The sequence below is a fragment of the Saccoglossus kowalevskii genome, chromosome 13, assembly GCF_978046115.1.
Source record: "Saccoglossus kowalevskii chromosome 13, keSacKowa6.1, whole genome shotgun sequence".
Classification (NCBI taxonomy): Eukaryota; Metazoa; Hemichordata; class Enteropneusta; family Harrimaniidae; genus Saccoglossus; species Saccoglossus kowalevskii.
This window is the reverse complement of record NC_140653.1, coordinates 30,831,719-30,851,866: the sequence shown is the minus strand read 5'-3', so window position 1 is coordinate 30,851,866 and position 20,148 is coordinate 30,831,719. Positions and strand designations below refer to the sequence as shown.

The 20,148-nt window shown below is 36.8% G+C and overlaps 1 protein-coding gene across 1 annotated transcript; it reads right to left on the bottom strand.

The window, feature by feature from the left end:
• Positions 1–10,350: 10,350 nt before the first annotated feature.
• Positions 10,351–18,037, bottom strand: LOC100370712 (sulfotransferase 1B1-like). The gene is made up of 8 exons (XM_002735695.4): positions 17,926–18,037; positions 16,225–16,319; positions 15,836–16,018; positions 14,710–14,936; positions 14,311–14,437; positions 13,500–13,594; positions 13,146–13,317; positions 10,351–12,885 (listed from the first exon to the last, which is right to left on the bottom strand). Exons 3-8 carry the CDS (start codon positions 16,014–16,016, stop codon positions 12,776–12,778), a joined length of 912 nt encoding a protein of 303 aa, XP_002735741.1. The 5' UTR covers positions 16,017–16,018; positions 16,225–16,319; positions 17,926–18,037; the 3' UTR covers positions 10,351–12,775.
• Positions 18,038–20,148: the final 2,111 nt, after the last annotated feature.

Here is a 20,148-nt window from a genome sequence, read left to right as displayed (position 1 = left end):
GGGTTTCAGCTTTAGAACATTCACTAATGCATTGTCAACAGTTTCTGAGGTTTTAAGTCTAGATGCAATGGATTGCCTGCGATACCCTTTAACTTTCTTCTGGAACTCATCTCCACAATGAATGCAAGAACCTGCCATTCTCAATTTTCAGTTAAAATGTCAACTGCGCATGCTTCGTCATTGTCACGTCATCAGGTCACATGACAGAGGTCATCTTGAAATCCGTCGTTCAATCGATTAAATTACGTTCGGTCTAATTATACACAGAAATATATACTTTTCAAGAAGAAATAGTCCTTCATTTTCGGTCAGTAGATACCTAAGATGTTTGTGTTTGCAAGGATAACTTTTATTCGTTTTAAATTTCATTGAAATCGTTCGATAACATCAAAAATAGCGTGCGCCACGGGATCCCGGGGCGGCGAACTGTGCGGTTCTCAATGGACGCGATCTGCAGCTCTATGGCCGCAACGTAATATCAAAATAGCTTAAGCGGCCAATAAGAGCTGCTAAACTGCAGCAAAGAGCATCATGGAGTGTACACAGGCGCTCGGAACGTTTCCTGGATAATAAAAAATGACCTAAAGTGGGATCGGCATAGTTAGTCAGTCGCCGGTAAATTCCCCTACTACTCATATAATAACACAAGGTAGGAAAGCGTTGACACCATGACATCGAAACTACCGAGCGCCTGTGGATAATTCTAGTCTAATATGTCGTCACGAAACCAAGTTTCAATCTGCTAGCAGTTGCCAATGAACACCGGAAATAGCAATCGTACATAACAGAATCACGATCAGCGTGTTCTAAACTTTTACGTTTTTATTATTCCAGTATTTTATATGCCAAACGTTATTCCCAAGCCTCCTAAATGACGAGATAAACTTTCGATTTACACGTTTCATAACCAGTTCTTGAACTAATAGCAGGACTGTTTTTCTGGCAAAGTGTGACACTGTGCGATCGCTAGTTTCTCACTAAAGTCAGGACACAAAAGGATAAATCAAACTGTATTTTCCCTTCCTAATTTTCTTATAGCAGACAGGTATGTTAACGGTGTGTATTTAACCGGTTTCATTTTTCATTGACAACAACCGATCGACCGGAAGGGAACACACAATGATGGCCGCCATTTGTTTCAATCAAATGCGTCTCATCGCACATTTGCTCTACATTGTGCATGTTTCCAACCACTCTCGCCACTTACAGGCCCAGGGGGGTGCGACAACGACGCCGGGACCTCCCGGAATTTCCCCCCCCCCCGGTTTTTAGTGGGGCGTAATAAATAATAATAAATCCCTAAGGACCTAGGGATCATCATCCCAATTTTCAAAAAAGGCGACTCTACAGACCCTGGTAATTACAGGGGGATAACTCTCCTCAACACTTTAAGCAAATTGTTTACATCCATTCTCAAACAGCGTTTAAGCAACTATCTCTTGGAAAGAGCAGATAGGATTCATGCCAAAATTTGGGACCCGCGATCACATTTTTGTGTTAAAACAGTTGCTAACAAAATATACTACCAATGGAAAGTACCTGTTTTCATGCTTTATCGATTTCAAAAAGGCCTTTGACTCCATCTGGCATGTGGGTCTTTTACACAAGCTCAGAAACAATGGAGTCACTGGTAAATTTTATAATATTATTAAAGCAATCTATACAAACTCTACTGGATGTGTGAAGGTTAAAAACGGCTTGACCAATACTTTCCCAATTGAGAAAGGCATCAGACAGGGCGATGGTCTAAGTCCGCTGCTTTTTAATATATACATGTACTTAAATGATATTAAAAGTCATATAAATGCATCAAACAATGACCCACCAACTTTATTAAATAACCAACTTCCATGTTTACTTTATGCAGATGACTTGCTTCTCCTTTCAGAAACCAATACAGGACTTCAGAATGCGATTAATTCCCTGCAATTATACTGCCACAAATGGAAGTTGGAGATCAACATTAAAAAATCTAAAACAATCATATTTAACAAAGCAGGTAGACGCCTAGACAAATATAATTTTTTTATAAACCAGGATGTACTAGAAAGAGTGACATCATACACCTACCTTGGCATAAATTTAAATACAACAGGGAAATTAGAAAAAGCCCAGATAGACCTAAAAAACAAAGCTCTTAAGGCCTGCTTCAAAATGAATCAGCTATTATTTTCGGCAACTTGTACACCACTCAGAATTCATTTGAAGATGTTTGACGCAGTAGTTAGACCAATTCTCTTATACTGCACTGAAATATGGTCTAGTGATATTATTGCCCACACAAAACAGCTTTGGAATTTGTCAACACCCATGGAAAAACTCCATACCAAATTCTGCAAGTTTTTATTAAAGGTGAACAGCAGAGCCTCAAACTTGCCATGTTTAATTGAATTAGGGAGGTACCCTCTTACAGTACAGGGTACAAAACAATTGTTAAAATATTGGATGAGGGTTCAGGAAATGCCTGAAAATACATTAGTATGTGAAGCATACAAGCTTGGTATTAAGATGCATGATTCTGGTACTAAAAACTGGGTATCTGGTGTGAAAAAGATTTTGGAAAACCTAAATTTAAGTAATATCTGGAAAGATGGGCAAATTAAATACAGCAATGCTACTATTGAAGACATCACAGAAAAACTTAAAATGCAATTCCAGAAAAAAAGTAAAGAATGCATGTTTGATGATGATAAGGGCGTGCATCACAAAAACAAATTGAGAATATACAGAGAAATAAAAACTGATTTTTCTTTTGAGAAATACCTCCAAATAATTAAAAATCCACTATATCGTGCTGCAATGACTAAACTTAGAATAAGTGCCCACCGTTTACAGATTGAATCAGGCAGATACAAAAACATCTCCATCTCTGATAGAATATGCCCTGTCTGTGATCTTGGAGAAATTGAAGATGAGAAACATTTCCTTTTCACGTGCCAGCTATATGATAAAGAAAGAACCAGCCTTTTTACTAAACATAAAATGCATGGAGAGACATTAATAAACATATTAAATAATAAAAACGATCACATAATTAAAGACATTTCAAAACACATTTATACTTGCTTTATGCTTAGGGAGCAAAAAATCAAACAATAACTTCAGTACCAGCTGCCTCAAAAAAAAAACCCCACAAAACACAGATTTACATTTATTTACATTATATTACAATTATTCATTTATCTCTTATTGTGAGATGTGTATTTATTTCATTCATTTACTGTATTTTTAGTATTTCCTTTTATTTTCATTTTTTTATTATTACATGTTTTTGACTTTATTGTACTTTTTGTCAAGATCTCAAATGGGATACGATAGCAATAAAGAATTACTTACTTACTTACTTACTTACCATAAGCACAGTTTCTTACCTTTGAGATAGAATTTAATCGATATAAGCCTTGTGCAAAGAAAGATACAGTCACGGAACACAATATCCTCAGAAGAAATCGACGCCAATTCCTAATTTTCGAGTTGTTAGTTTTCTACGGAATTCCGCTAGAGGGCGCATCCAAAATACCCGGATGACGAGCCTGAGTGGGGTTGTTTTTATTGAAGTTCTGTATTCTTACATGCGTAAATCAATAGATTGGAAAAGCAAAAAAAGTCCCAGAATTCCGCAAATTTCTTCGGGGTCGTGGTATAACTTGCAGCAATGTTCGTAAAGCTAAACTGTTTGAACTTGTTGAGTTAGCAAACGAGTTAAATGTTCGCGAGGAGTCAAACAATCGTCGTACTGTAAAACACGAGTCGACGATAACTCTAGTAGATCCGTGTAACGTAAAAACTTGGCAAAAAAAACTTCATACTTTGCCTTTGTTTGAAATAGCTGATATGTTCGCATATTTGTTGCATCGAAGTGACTGGACAACAGCCAGACTGAAAGAATATCGACTTAATAATGGTTACTTACTTCATAATTTCCGTAAAGCTTCATCATGTGCAGAATACAGAATTTAATTTCATTATGGCAGAGTGTATTCGGCAATGATCCATGAAGGAAAATCCTTACAAGCCATGGTTTATTATTAAATCAAACTATAAAATAGTTTCTGGTGTTTGTAACTGTGTAGTGTAAGTTTGATTTAATATTTTATTCACCAGGCGACCAGCAGATGCAGTTATCATAAATGGACACACGTTTTTTTTTCATTCCGTAGTTATTTTAACTTCAACTTCGCAAAAAATGCCATCATAAGGATTCTGAACAGGAAGATCGATGTGGGAATCGGCAACGAGCGAATTTTTCATCAAATCCAGCTCAATGTTTTCGTTTGCACTCGTCTCGGGAAGCTGACAGAGTCTTCGTTTTTCAATCGATGTATAACTGCGGTTGAAAGACGGCTGTCTTCAGTTATTGAACTAAAAAAATACTGGCGCAGGATGGAAAATGCCGTGAACAAACCCAGGAATATAGTTTGGCGTCCACTCAGATTCCCGACGACGCATTCGAATCCACTGGCGTTGAAGTGTTGATTTCTTGGACGAAAGAAGAAATGTATGAAAAGTTACGCCTTTCTTCTCAGGATATTTCGCTGTTTTTTTTTTTAATCGAACCCAAGGAATAATCTGGGGCATTACAATGCCAGTTAACCATTTTGACCAATTCTTGCAAAACGTTTGTAAAAAATAAGACTTCGGCAACAGTAACTACTAGTATATTGCTTATAGCAGACGCCGCTCAAATTTCAACTCCACCACGAACGTTGAACCGACTGTCATCCGGGTACTTTGAGAACGCCCTCTATCGAATTTCGTGAGAAAAATAGTAACTCGGAAATTATTAATTTCCTCAGCGGTTACACTGGCGCATGCGCAACGGTATGCCAGTTCTGTTGCGCGATGTCGTTAAAACTCGGATTTTTCCGGCAAATTTCGGCATTTTTACTAGTAAAATGTTGAAAATCACAGAAAAACACAATGAAACTTTGGCGAATTAAAAAAATACTTGGCGTACATATGTATGGCATTGAGAATTACATTTGCACCAACTTGGAAAAAAATTGGACAGAGCATATCAAAGTTATAAGAGGTAAAATACAGACGAACGGACGGACGGACGGAACCCAATCTATAAGCCTTCGGCAGACTTCGTCTGCGAAGGCTAAAAACCAATGTGGATAATGAAATAAACCAGACACAACAACTAAATATTGGTATACGCCTGACGCTAAAAGCAAACGTTACGAGGTATTAGAACTCTTTACAATGTAATTATAAATCAATTTACATTTAAATCTTCACATTTAGATTGTACTCTTGAGAAAAAAAGAGATGTCGGCCACTGTTAGGGGGTGCCAACCATTAAAAGTAATATATAATTAAGTAAGTTTTTTGCACATTTTATAAGTGGTGCTGCCCCCCATGCCCCTTTGAAAAGTGCAACTCATTTAATGAACTTTTCCAAGATGTGTAATTGCCTGTAGCGTTTGCACAATGCTTTTCATATCTCTCTCTAGTTTGTGTTTTGCACTGTTTTTTGTACTAATTCTAATCATTGCTAAGGTATACATGTATTGCCCAAGTCCAACAAAATCTCACATAATTTTATATGGGGAGCTGAAATCAACAAGAGATTATTTATGTAATGGTAGATTTGTGTTTGGACAATTAACTTCAGAACGTCAATTCATCCGTGAAAATCTCCATTATATTTTGAATCTGGGGCAATTTTATTAAAATATCCTGCAAAGGGAATTCAGTGTACTGTGTCCTAGGCATTCACCTTATTTTGCTATAGCATGTTCCATGGCGGTGTTGAGTGGGTAGCCAACAACCAAATATAAAAAACGCTCACTGTGACATCACCATGGATCGAAGCGCTAGTCAACAAATAGATTGAACATGTCTGAGCTCAGGATTTTTTCAACCAAGTAGAATGATTCTGATTGAGCTGACAACATGGCCATAGCGCTGTAACCTATTGTAAATCACACTATTAGAAATTCAAGAGGAAACCCAGGATTAACCAATGGTAAAACCAACCATGCACACCTTCTCTACTCAGCTCATGGAGTCTACATGTGAGAATGTATGCCATCAAGCTAAAACAAAAATTAAGCTTGCATTTTGTAAAACTGTTACCAGATATTTACAAGATAGAAACAGAAAATCCAAGTCAAGATAAGTTTTGCTAGATATTAGGTATCACAATGTCCTATATTACAAAAAACAAACACATGGCCAATATTTGTAGAGACATTATTCTCTCAAATTAACAACTTGTAATGGTGGAAATTAATTAAACGACACGTATTTACTCGCAAACACATGGCCAATATTTGTAGAGACATTATTCTCTCAATTTAGCATCTTGTAATGGTGGAAATTAATTAAACGACAGGTATTTACTCGCAAACACATAGCCAATATTTGTAGAGACATTATTCTCTCAAATTAACAACTTGTAATGGTGGAAATTAATTAAACGACACATATTTACTCGCAAACACATGGCCAATATTTGTAGAGACATTATTCTCTCAATTTAACATCTTGTAATGGTGGAAATTAATTAAACGACAGGTATTTACTCGCAAACACATAGCCAATATTTGTAGAGATATTATTCTCTCAAATTAACAACTTGTAATGGTGGAAATTAATTAAACGACACGTATTTACTCGCAAACACATAGCCAATATTTGTAGAGATATTATTCTCTCAATTTAACAACTTGTAATGGTGGAAATTAATTAAACGACACGTATTTACTCGCAAACACATGGCCAATATTTGTAGAGACATTATTCTCTCAATTTAACAACTTGTAATGGTGGAAATTAATTAAACGACACGTATTTACTCGCAAACACATGGCCAATATTTGTAGAGACATTTATTCTCTCAATTTAATAACTTGTAATGGTGGAAATTAATTAAACGACACATATTTACTCGCAAACACATGGCCAATATTTGTAGAGACATTTATTCTCTCAATTTAATAACTTGTAATGGTGGAAATTAATTAAACGGCAGGTATTTACTCGCAAACACATGGCCAATATTTGTAGAGACATTATTCTCTTAATTTAATAACTTGTAATGGTGGAAATTAATTAAAGACAGGTATTTACTCGCAAACACATGGCCAATATTTGTAGAGACATTATTCTCTCAATTTAACAACTTGCAATGGTGGACCATTAAGGTAGCAAGAGTATTATATGCACACTTGTTTTCATTTTCATATTGTGACTAAATGGCTATAAAAAGACCCGGGAAAGTATATATTTTCAGAATTGCCATGGTTTAAGCTTTTTTGAAAATGTGTTTGTATGTCTGTTTTATATGTCTGTATTCTGACGTGTCACACGCTCATATACAAAATATTACTTTTTCTAAAAACAAATAAAGTATGCAATTATTGCTGGGCTAAGAAGCTGTTAACTAGTAGTTCAAGGGGCTGTTAAATTGAATGCGTCTCAGCAGATGTATTCATGCACCGCATTTTTAAAAGTAACATTTAACAGTTTTAGTCGCATTGTCCCCAAATAAACTATCCCAAAAATAATGTATGAAATAGTTTGCCTGGACACATTTAAGTTCCTCTCAATGTCAGTTTAAAGCTGTGCAAATTTGGCGTTAATCTTACAACAATAATCTTTCGCTATTTTTTTTGTTAAAGTCCCTGTAACTTGAAAAAAATAAACTTCTAGAAAACGTTGATTATGTGATTTTCAAGTCTGTTATAACATTTGTTGGGGCACCAAAAGATAAGAAGCAATGTGAATATAAAAAGAATGGGCGAGCTCCAATTTGATAAAATCGGCAGGTGAAAATGCCAAAATCACTCATTTCGTAAGTGGTAGCATAACCTTACGTCGTACATATTGATATGTAAATGACTAATCTGTGAAACAAACAGGGGTGTTGCGTGTCAGATAGTAACTGATAACACATCGCAGCATGCTTACAAAAAGCCGTCAAAATCTGGTAACACTATGACAAGCACGTGCTTGTAAAACTAATAAATTAAAACAGGAACGTTGTCAGATTCGTGGAGCTAAAAAAGTGTGACTGATTGTCGTTCATTTTTTTCTTGCCTGAAGTCTCTTGGCCAATCAAAAATCATAATTCACACACACTTTGCTTTATCCAATAGATGATACGACATTATCCAATAGTACATACAACAGATGTTTTAATGGACGACAAAAATGCTGACCCAAAACTAGTCGACGCAGCCATTTCCGGTCCCGGATGATTTTCAGAAAGTTAAAAAAAATTCAAATAACAATTTAAACTTAATTATACCAAAGATTATACCAATGTTTAGAGATTTAAGCGCTTTGTTTCAAATCACATCTGTGTCTTTTTACCCATGATGCATTGTACCTGTAGAGTTACCAACCCAGTAATGGTGCCAACTGAATAACTAGCTCAAGTTGTACAAATTCATCTGTGTAGTATCATTCACATCTTCAACCAACCATTGGTATAATATATCCCTCCTAACTCTTGCCCCCAAAATTTATATATCTTATCTTTGTCTCCATGTGCGAACCTGGGAGAAAACATACACAACCTTGGTACAATGGCAAGTATAAAACTTAGTGCGAGGTATTTTGTCAAGTTCACGTTAATCCTACCAAGGCTATACAAGACTAACATGTATCATGTTGCTGGCTACTTTTTTTTTCCATTTTAGTCTGTGTTGTGTCAGACTAAACAGAATAGTGAGTAGCCCGCTGTCAACATCCCTTTCCCCACAGTTCTATTTTAGTAGGTCAATAAACTGCTCGGCTGCGCATGCTCACCAGGTGTTGCCTGCCACATAATAACTAAAATAGCCTTCACAAATGACTCAATGGAAGCGTCAGGGATAGCTCATCCCATGGTTCCTTGTCAGTCCGGCAAAAAGAAACACTTGATATGGCGGCCATCTTGGTTTACTACAGTCGAGACCACGAACTAAAGACAGAGAATAATAATAAGGCTATCAACCGCCCAATCAGTATATTGATTCTAACAGTGAAGGCAGTTTTAGTACCCACTCAGAAAAAAATGCTGAAATCAGTCAATTTTACAGGAACTGAGGGTAGTGCCATGGACGTAGGAGATCCTGAATTGTTCGAGTTAGAGACTGACCATTTTCTCCGGTTGGGGGTGCCGGAGAAAAACAGGGGGCAAGCTATTTCGAAATTTAATAAAGGGTATGCCGTTTTGCTAATGCCCGGAAGGGGGGGGGGCAATCAATGTGCAGAAAAAAATACATAGTTTAAACAGACACAATATTTACAGATTAATGTACTTATTGCACACAAATATTCAAGTTCATGAACTTTCTTTTAACATTTTCAAAATTAAATTTTTTATTTTTGTAAATTGTATTGTATTTTTTCAATTGTTATTAAACAACCAATGCATGTACTCAAATAGTTTTCTTCTTTGAATAACTCAACACATCTTAATGCATAATAAGAAGGTAGCAAAAATGAGTATGATATATTTGAAATAAAATTTATCATTAATAAAAAATATATAACGTAACATGGTATATGAACTATTTGTAACTCCTAAATGTCAATCACCAAGCACCCTCTTACCAAATTTCTGGATCGGCCAGTGACCGCTGTCATGAACAACATCAATATCATCACGTAATCACCACTGCCATGACTAACACTGTCATGAACGGCGTCCTCACTGCTATTAAGTACAATACCATAACTGCCATGGACGGCATCATCACACTAAAATATGTTTGGATATTCAGAGTAGTAAAAAATGTTCCTTTCCAGTCCAGTTATACTACACTATGAATATTCACTTTTGTTCTTGGATACTTCATTTTCGTTGTCCTGTACTCCGTTTAGTAATTCGGACTTCTCAGATTGCGTAAACACAGATAGTTCGTGATTTTGAAACAGAAAATGCCTGGGCTAAATCATTTGCCGATGGATGGTCACTTAGGTATGTGCACTCTAACTTGCAGCACATAGACCTAAATGCGCTGGGCAATCAAAAAAAAATTACTTTGTAAAATTAATTACAAAAGTATGTTCACGGTTCGAGTTCTTCAATTTCTGATAACATAAATACCGGTTTCGCCCTCGCTTATTATGACACTCTCAAAAGCGAGTGATTCAAGTTTCCCTCAAGGGTAAACAATGGTTAATTCGCGTTTTGTACTATGATTTGACACAGTTTTTCATTTGCCTTAAATGGCGTTTTGGGGATTCATCACTGCCGTCCCTGGAATCTTACCGATATCCATTTTCCGTATTATAGTTCGCATGGAAGGGGAAATATATCTAGCACATGGTGTTATACAGCTGTGATGAAGCAGGCAACATATCCAAGTAGAATATACTGGTACTATGTAACATTTCCACTCACCTATGTCTAGTTTCAACAATGAAATTAAACAGTCTTTATTTTAATATCCAACACTAGAAATAATAAAATGTTACACCACGTGATAAGATTACAATTTCCCTTATAGTAGTGTTTCCGTTTCCGTTGCTGATGGGTGACAAGAACCAGTCGTTCACATCAAAAACAATGGCGTTGTTCGCTGCTGTTTTTTTAATAAGTGTCCCTGTTATGTAAAACAACGTATGGGGAACGTTGTCCCTGCAAATCACGAGCTATAGTAGATCAGTGAGCGACAGACATACTGGTTGGCAGAAATGTAAACATATGACGTCACAGTGCGACGATCTATATTTTATATAAAATACCATATTTTATAAAGTACAGTAAATATGAAATATTACATGATTACATTATGGTACCATGATTGCAATGTGGTACCATGTTTACAATGTGGTACCATGATTACAATGTGGTACCTTTGTTAAATATGGTACCATGATTACAATGTGGTTCCATGGTCGCAATGTGGTGCCATGATTACAATGTGGTACCATTGTTAAATGTGGTACCGTGATTACAATGTGGTACCTTTGTTAAATATGGTACCATGATTACAATGTGGTTCCATGGTCGCAATGTGGTGCCGTGGTTGCAATTTGGTACCATGATTACAATGTGGTACCAAGATCACAATGTGGTACCATGGTTGCAATGTGGTACCATGATTACAATGTTGTACCATGATTACAATGTGGTTCCATGGTCACAATGTGGTTCCATGGTCACAATGTGGTTCCATGGTTACAATGTGGTTCCATGGTCACAGTGTGGTTCCATGGTCACAATGTGGTACCATGGTTGCAATGTGGTGACATGATTACAATGTGGTACAGTGATTGCATTGTGGTACGATGATTACAATGTGGTACCATGATTGCATTGAGGTGCCATGGTTGGAACGTGGTACTGTGGTTTCAACGTGCTACCATGATTACAATGCGGTTCCATGGTCACAATGTGGTACCATAATTACAATGTGGTACCATGATTGCAATGTGCTACCATGGTTGCAGTGTGGTACCATAATTACAATGTGCTACCATGGTTGCAGTGTGGTACCATAATTACAATGTGGTGACATGATTGTAATGTGGTACAGTGATTGCAATGTGGTACGATGATTACAATGTGGTACCATGATTACAATGTGGTACCATGATTGCAATGTGGTACGATGATTGCAATGTGGTGACATGATTACAATGTGGTACAGTGATTGCATTGTGGTACGATGATTACAATGTGGTACCATGATTGCAATGTGATACCATGGTTGCAATGTGGTACGATGATTACAATGTGGTGCCATGGTTGCAATGTGGTACGATGATTACAATGTGGTGCGATGATTACAATGCGGTACCATGATTGCAATGTGGTGCCATAGTTGCAATGTGGTACGATTATTACAATGTGGTACCATGATTGCAATGTGGTTCCATGGTTGCAATGTGGTGACATGATTACAAGGTGGTATCATGATTGCAATGTGGTACCATAATTACAATGTGGTACCATGATTGCAATGTGGTACCATGGTTGCAGTGTGGTACCATAATTACAATGTGGTACCATGATTGCAATGTGGTGCCATGGTTTAGTGTCGTGCCATGATTGCAATGTCGTATCATGATTGGAGCGTGCTACCATGACTGCAAGGTGGTGCCATGGTTGGAACGTGGTACTGTAGTACTATGATTGCATTGTGGCGACGACAACGACGATTGTGGTGATGTAAAAATACCGGTTCATGTAATTTTCCCAATGGTTATAAAAAGAAAATAGATTATTCTTTATTTGGAATTTAGAGAAAAACAAACTTTGAAGTTCATTGAATATACATATATCAGAGACAGCAGAGACCAGACTGGAATATGTTGATTCTTGTTAAACATTACACTTATACTTCTTCCGTTTATATAATAATCAAATTAACTACCTTTCATATAAAAGTGATTTCCCCAAGCAACGAGTTTTGTATTTACAGTCTCTTATATGTAGATGATTGTACCTTTAAAATGAAAGGAAATATTATTTGCACATCTCAAGTTGTCACCAATTAAATGGACTAATCCATGTACACGAAGTGGTACTTTATACTCTGCATATACACATTCCCGCGCCCTCTAGTGACGAAACGAAACATGATTTCAAAATGACGTAGGAAGCAACGTCATTCAGTGCGACAGACCACTACAGGTCCGAAGAATATTATAGACGACCTGAACAGTATTTTTTTCCCATTAACGTCAAAAAAAAGAATTCAACACTAGAGGGCGCTACATATAGAAAGATGTATTAGTCAATTTGATTTTTTCACCACTTATACCGAGAATGCAATGACCTCGGCTCATAAGCAAACACCATTCACTTCTTCAAGACAAAGGAGATTTATGTAAAACTGAAAGCCAGACCAGTTCCCTTTAGTTTGAGATCGTAGAGTTCATTGAAGGCAGCATTTTGCGCCACAGTAAAATAATTTCTCCACGTGCCCACTTTGCCTACAGGAAGTAAGAGAAAAATGTGATGGACATGATTCAGTAGTTTGTTCGCTTTAAATATAAAGTATTTAAGAAAGCAGAAGAAACTAATATAGAATTATAGTTACATTTCTATTTTGTATTACATGCAGAACACATCCCTCTGATTATTGTAATCACCACGAGAAATCATAAGATACGTTGCTATGGCAACAAAAGCTGAAATATTGAAGCAATGAAGCTAGCTTGTACTATTTATTATATGAGGGCGCAATACTTACCTTTGCGAAAAAAGTCATCGGCAGTTTTGAAATTCTTGGTGTAAGAATAGTTTGTCATTGGATTGCGCTTCATTTTAGAGAAATGTACATGTTTAGCAATTCGGCTAATAACTTCCGGTGACAGGTCCGTATTTAAGAATTCCGCTATTTCACTGATGTAATGTACAGGTGCCTGTAATAAATAAACGTAGTTATTGGTCGCCATGGTGACAGTGTATATATGTATATGCCAGTGTGTGTGTGTTGAAGGTGTTCTTCAGTTATGTTTAAGCGGTATTAATGCCCTCGTAAATCCTATACAGTTAAGTTGAATCTCAGACCACTAATAATGGTCTCAGGTTGAATAAAACTTACACGACAAACGTCTTCGTATTTCAAAAATAAAATATTGTCTTCATGTCTTCTGCTGAACCATCCTAGTACGTGATCAAACCAAGATCCATAAAGCACTGTAATGTAAATGAAATGCGTTAAGACCCCTCTTATAATACATAAAATATGTGAGGGAGGGTGGAGTATGAGATATGGCTATCTCCAATGCCCTATTCATGTGCCAGCATGGTCGAACACCTACACCTGCAGACCTCAACCAACGTTCTATCAAACTCGCCATATTCGGAAGTGAATCAATGAATTTGGCCAGTGACTTTGAGTGACATAATCATGGCGTTCCACCCAGTGTGGGGTAGGATTTTACATCTATCATGTAGGCAAAGCGCCGAAACCATATATGTGTTTACCGTTGTTCTCAAGTGTGGATAAAACCGTAGTTACTATTTTGAACGATCGTAAAATCGCCAAAGACAAAGTTCATTGACCTTACGGATGAAAGTGACCACACTTCCTCAACCATTGAACAGTCAGTCCCCGAAATTCGATGTCGAATGTGTCTTTTCAATATGATACTTGTAGACACAGTTCCTCCGGGAGGGACTGTGGTATAGATAAAACAAAACGTGTTTCAATGTAAACATAAGGACTACGAGTCATTACTTCCAAGCGTGTCAATAACCATTCAACAAAGGGCCGTCAATACAATGCTTAAGTCATGGCAATGGGAATATCCGTAATATGATTAAAATTTTTACACAGGTAATCAGACAAACTTGTACCACATACTGAGAAAGAAACAAAACTGCTTAATGATTCAGTATGTTAGTCTCACCGTCGCCTTCGTAGAACATGTTGAAATAATCGTTCCATTCAGGAATGGTGTCGAGATATCTATGACCATTAGTGAAATACCAACACGAGACTGCCAGGTCCTTTGGGTTTCTCGCTAAAACCACTGTCTAAAAAAAGTGACGTAAATAGTGTTATATAAATGTGCCAATATACTACGTGACACCGGGACAGTTTCACACTAGCAACTCTTATTGTGGATTTGTTCGGTCCGGCGTTGCGTGGAACATTTTGCCGGAGTAGTTCGCAAGCATATAAAGTTATTACGGCCATCCAGTAAAATGTAAACTGGTAAAGATGGGTGTTTATTGTTTATTCTTGGTGTACCAATTGGTGAAGTAATTTAAATATTATATACAGTCTTCCTGGTATTCTCTGTTACCTTTGGCATTTTTTCATCATATTCCGTTGGCATCCACTCATGAGGAAGGTGTGTACGTATTAAACGGGGTGATGGTAGTTCAGCCACTTTCTGATACAGAGGTGTTTCTATGCCTGCACCCGGGCCCGTGTCAAGTAGTGGGACACGAACTAAAAGCGGTTTGTTAACTTTGTCCATGTCGCCCTCTGCATTGATGCACGACACAATCTCTTGCATCATAGTCATGCCTGAAAAAAAGCAGTATTGGTGAATGCATTGATTATCCTTCATACCCGAGCCGTATGCGAAAATTAGAGCTTGTTTGCGAATTCTGTATAGAATAGACTTCCTAAATGTATAGGGTATTGATTCCTCTATCTCTAGCATTACTAGAGTAAACTCTGCTCAGACTGTCCTTGTAATTGTAATTGTGAAAGTATGCCTCCTAAATTAAACAATTAAGTTTCATTTCACTCAGAAATTGACAATAACTTGAAACAGTATTCACGATAAGAGCGTTTTAGGCTTTTTAAAAATGTTTCCACTTTATATGGGACATTCGCCTTTATTTTGTGATAATACGAGTCGCGTTACTCATACTACAGTACACAATTGGAATGTAGTCATTCGTACACAATACCTTACACTGTGGAAACTAACCCTTTTACGTAGAACGCATGAAAAGAATTCGGTTTCTATTGTAATGCCACAAACACACCCATTATTTAAATAAGTAGCCTTGTTCCCTTTTCCATCATAATTGGGTCGGGAGTTTGGTGCACAACTCCTAAAGTCTAAATACTGCTCGAAGGGCGTCACACAATTGCGTAACGAATAATATACAATAGTTTTCTTTGACTGATGTACTCCCCAATGGACATACTACAGCGTCACTTTCAACTGAGAAAAGGTCAGCTGACAGACGCGAATCCGGTCTAGAACACGAATGTCGTATGCCATATGCAGTGATAATACTATATTGTACAACTTTATCAAGATCCCAATGAGAATACGATTTAATAATATCATTATTACTATCGCACAATTAACACGGAAGCAGATATTTGTTACAATTAAGGAGGAGGGGTGAAAATGATTACAATTATTGGGGAGGGGTGAAAATAATTTAAAGTAATGCGAAACCTACCCGATCGGAGATAGCTGACCACATAAACATCATCGTTTCGCACTTTAAATGAGTGTTTGATTCCTTCTAGCGTCGATACCGGGGCGTGGGCTGGCATCTTTTTGCCCATGTAGTAGTAACTAAATTCACTAGCTGTCGAGGACGACGGCATGTCGCCATTCTGCAGTTCTTGTTCAGCCATCTCTGACAGTATAGGTGTAACACATACGTACAGGTCAGAGGTCACGACGTGTTGTGAATACAGAACAGTATCGATTTAAATATCGCCTTTATACGTGTGTGTAGTTTTGAAATTGACAATATTGACACGGTACCATGTAGTGAGATCAAGGCGTAAAAGGAATTAGACCAATGCATATAATATACAAATAATGTGAAAATCAACTTACAATGAATATTGATATTAGTTCGAAATGATATTACATGTAATAATCTTTATTGAAACCGTATCCCAGTGGATAGAGAGGGTACAATAAGGCAAAAACTACAGAAAAAAAACAGAGAAATAAAGATTTTTATGATTTTCTTGTTGATTAGTTGTATGATATCTTTATTAATAAGTATAATAAGTCATTAGAATGGCAAGATTGGTAGTCTGGTAATTTGAATTAAATGAAAGCGTTAAGTATCATTATTGCCAGAATGGGCAATATATCGATGCAGAAGACCATATAAAAAAATATGAGAGGGAATTGGAGTTTACCAATGGGCGGTCGCCCCCGAAAAAAATGTTGGGAGGTGGTCGCCCCTCCAAAATCGAGCTGAAACCCCTTGTATCAGCACAATTTGTCCCCCAAATAGCAGTAAATAGTAAGTTTGGTTAGTAGATCTCCCCCTCCATGTAGCATTTCGTACCGCTGTCTCTGTTGGGAGATTACATTGTATAACAGTTATTTGTCGATGGGGTTTAGATGGTGAGACTTCATTTGCTATTTTCATGTCAGAAAACATAATGTTTCAGTAGAATTTCTTAACTGTTTTAAAATTTATTGATATACATTTAGCTTCACTTAGTTTAGTCAAATATCTTTTGGAGAACTCGCACACTTTACATTTATTATGCGGAAAAGAAGCTGAACATGATAACATACAGTATTTCCCAAATTTACGAATAATAATAAGCAGTGCACAATAGGATATCTCACGGTATGGAGAATCTTTACGCACCTTACAAATATACACTTCAACTTTGGAAAAATAATATTGTTTGTGTATCCTGTCATCAAATCTTGTTTTCTACCTTGACAAGATGGATATCATCAACAAATACAATGGGTTGCGTCAAAAATGCAATACATGGCTTCCCTTAGTCGTGTTTGAGTATGAAAGAATGAACCTGGCGGTGGAAAAACTTGACGTATTTTACACTGTTTTCCTCGTCCATACGTGGAAATCAAACGAATCGCACCCATTATACGCGACAGATCACGACTAACGGTTCATATGAGATTCAATAGTACTATCGGCGAATGAGTTCGCCTCTGCCTCTACATAAATCTGAATGGGACTCTTTCTAAACTAAAAACCTGATTCCCGTGATACCGAAAATATTGTTCTACAATATTTCTGGGTTGAAAGAAAAAAACATTTGATACCCTAAATCATAATACACTTTCATTAATATTACATTTTTATTGCACCCGTAGATTGCCATTACATTGCATCAAAAGCTAGATATTCAGTAGTAAGAAATAAGTCCATGTTGTAATTCGTTGTAATTCATCAACATTGACGAATGATAATGCAATATCCCAAGGCTCTATTTTGACCTCTATTATTCCTTATTATTAAAAATGCTCTTCCCAGTTGTCTTTCGTATCCAATTGTTTGCATCTTCCGCCCATTCTCAAATATGACATGCTTACTCAAATATGACATGCTTACTCAAAATGAAATCTAACCAAACACACATTTTTCCTCACGTCAAAGAAACAGCCAAGTAACATTGATAACAGTAACCTGGTTGTTTAAACATAGTATCTCGGTGTGACCATTGTCAATCATCTGATCCGGAAATCACATATAGAGAACGTGCTATCAAAGATTGCCCCATTATTCGGTCTAATTGGCAAACTTCGCCATGTACTTACCAAATTTGTCCTTATTCTTATTTATAAAACACCCAATCTCCCACATATTACTTTAGAAGTGTAGATTAGAGCATCATATCCCACACACCTCGAACCCAATAAATGCACGAACTATACTTTTCAAGGTCAGATGGACTCCAAGTAAACCACTTGTTTATTTGTTGGCATTTTTCCAATAAAATAAAATATAAGCCCAGTTACCGCGAAATAAACATTTATAACCGATTTATATAATGGAACATAAAATTAGTATTTGACGCTCACGCAGTGTGGATTCTATCTTGAAGATATTTGTTTGGATTGTACGAGTAGATTCGTTTGTAAGATACATTTACAGAAGCGTGAACCCCAGTGCGCCCTCTGTATCATAGCAAATACAGTGTCGTTGAGGGCGCTATTCAGATTCCATTTTCTCGATTGCAGACTGACGTAACTCTTTTTAACTTTGCTGTGGAGTATACGGGACTTTCATTCAAAGTCTCACCGAGGACGAAACATGAGTGGCTCATCAAATTTTAGATTGAAGACAGATATTTATTTCTATATTATTTAGGGATGCTGTGGTCCGAAATAAACATGATTTCAAAGAAAATGTCATCGCTGCAAAATTTTGTTGTTTTAGTTGATTACTGTAAGATACACGCACTTTTCTACTCTGTGCAATGATGTTTGCTATGTGCAATGATGTTTGCTATGTGAAATGATGTTTGCTATGTGCAATGATGTTTGCTATGTGCAATGTTTGCTATGTGAAATGATGTCTGCTATGTGCAATGATGCTTGCTATGTGCAATGATGTTTGCTATGTGCAATGATGTTTGCTATGTCCAATGATGTTTGCTATGTCCAATGATGTTTGCTATGATGTTTGCAAGACACTGAGCGTTGATATATGCTATGATGACAACGAATTGAATGGTCGCTTTCATGTGATTTGATAGTGATTGCTGCTATGTGGAATGACAATGATTGTTGCTATGCGAAATGACAATGATTGTTGCTATGTGAAATGACAATGATTGTTGCTATGTGAAATGACAATGATTGTTGCTATGGGAATGACACTGATTGTTGCTATGCGAAATGACAATGTTGCTATGGGGAATGACAATGTTGCTATGGGGAATGACAATGATTGTTGCTATGTGAAATGACAATGATTGTTTCTATGTAGAATGACAATGATTGTTGCTATGCGAAATGACAATGATTGTTGCTATGTGAAATGACAATGATTGTTGCTATGTGAAATGACAATGATTGTTGCTATGGGAATGAAAATGATTGTTGCTATGCGAAATGACAATGTTGCTATGGGGAATGACAATGATTGTTGCTATGTGAAATGACAATGATTGTTTCTATGTAGAATGACAATGATTGTTGCTATGCGAAATGCAATGTTGCTATGGGGAATGACAATGATTGTTGCTATGGGGAATGACAATGATTGTTGCTATGGGGAATGACAATGATTGTTACTATGCGAAATGACAATGATTGTTGCTATGCGAAATGACAATGTTGCTATGGGGAATGACAATGATTGTTGCTATGGGGAATGACAATGATTGATGCTATGCAAAATTAGAATGATTGTTGCTATGGGAATGACAATGATTGTTGCTATGCAAAATGATGATTGTTGCTATATGAAATGACATTGTTGCTATGGGGAATGACAGTGTTGCTATGGGGAATGACAATGATTGCTGCTATGGGGAATGACAGTGTTGCTATGGGGAATGACAGTGTTGCTATGGGGAATGACAATGATTGTTGCTATGTGAAATGACAATGATTGTTGCTATGCGAAATTACAATGTTGCTATGTGAAATGACAATGTTGCTATGGGAATGACAATGATTGCTGCTATGTGAAATGACAATGTTGCTATGGGGAATGACAATGATTGATGCTATTGAGAATGACAATGATTGTTGCTATGCGAAATGACAATGATTGTTGCTACGGGGAATGACAATGTTGCTATGGGGAATGACAATTTTGCTATGGGGAATGACAATGATTGTTGCTATGTGAAATGACAATGATTGTTGCTATGTAGAATGACAATGATTGTTGCTATGTATAATGACAATGATTGTTGCTATGCGAAATGACAATGTTGCTATGGGGAATGACAATGTTGCTATGGGGAATGAGAATGATTGTTGCTATGTGAAATGAGAATGATTGTCGCTATGTAAAATGAGAATGAT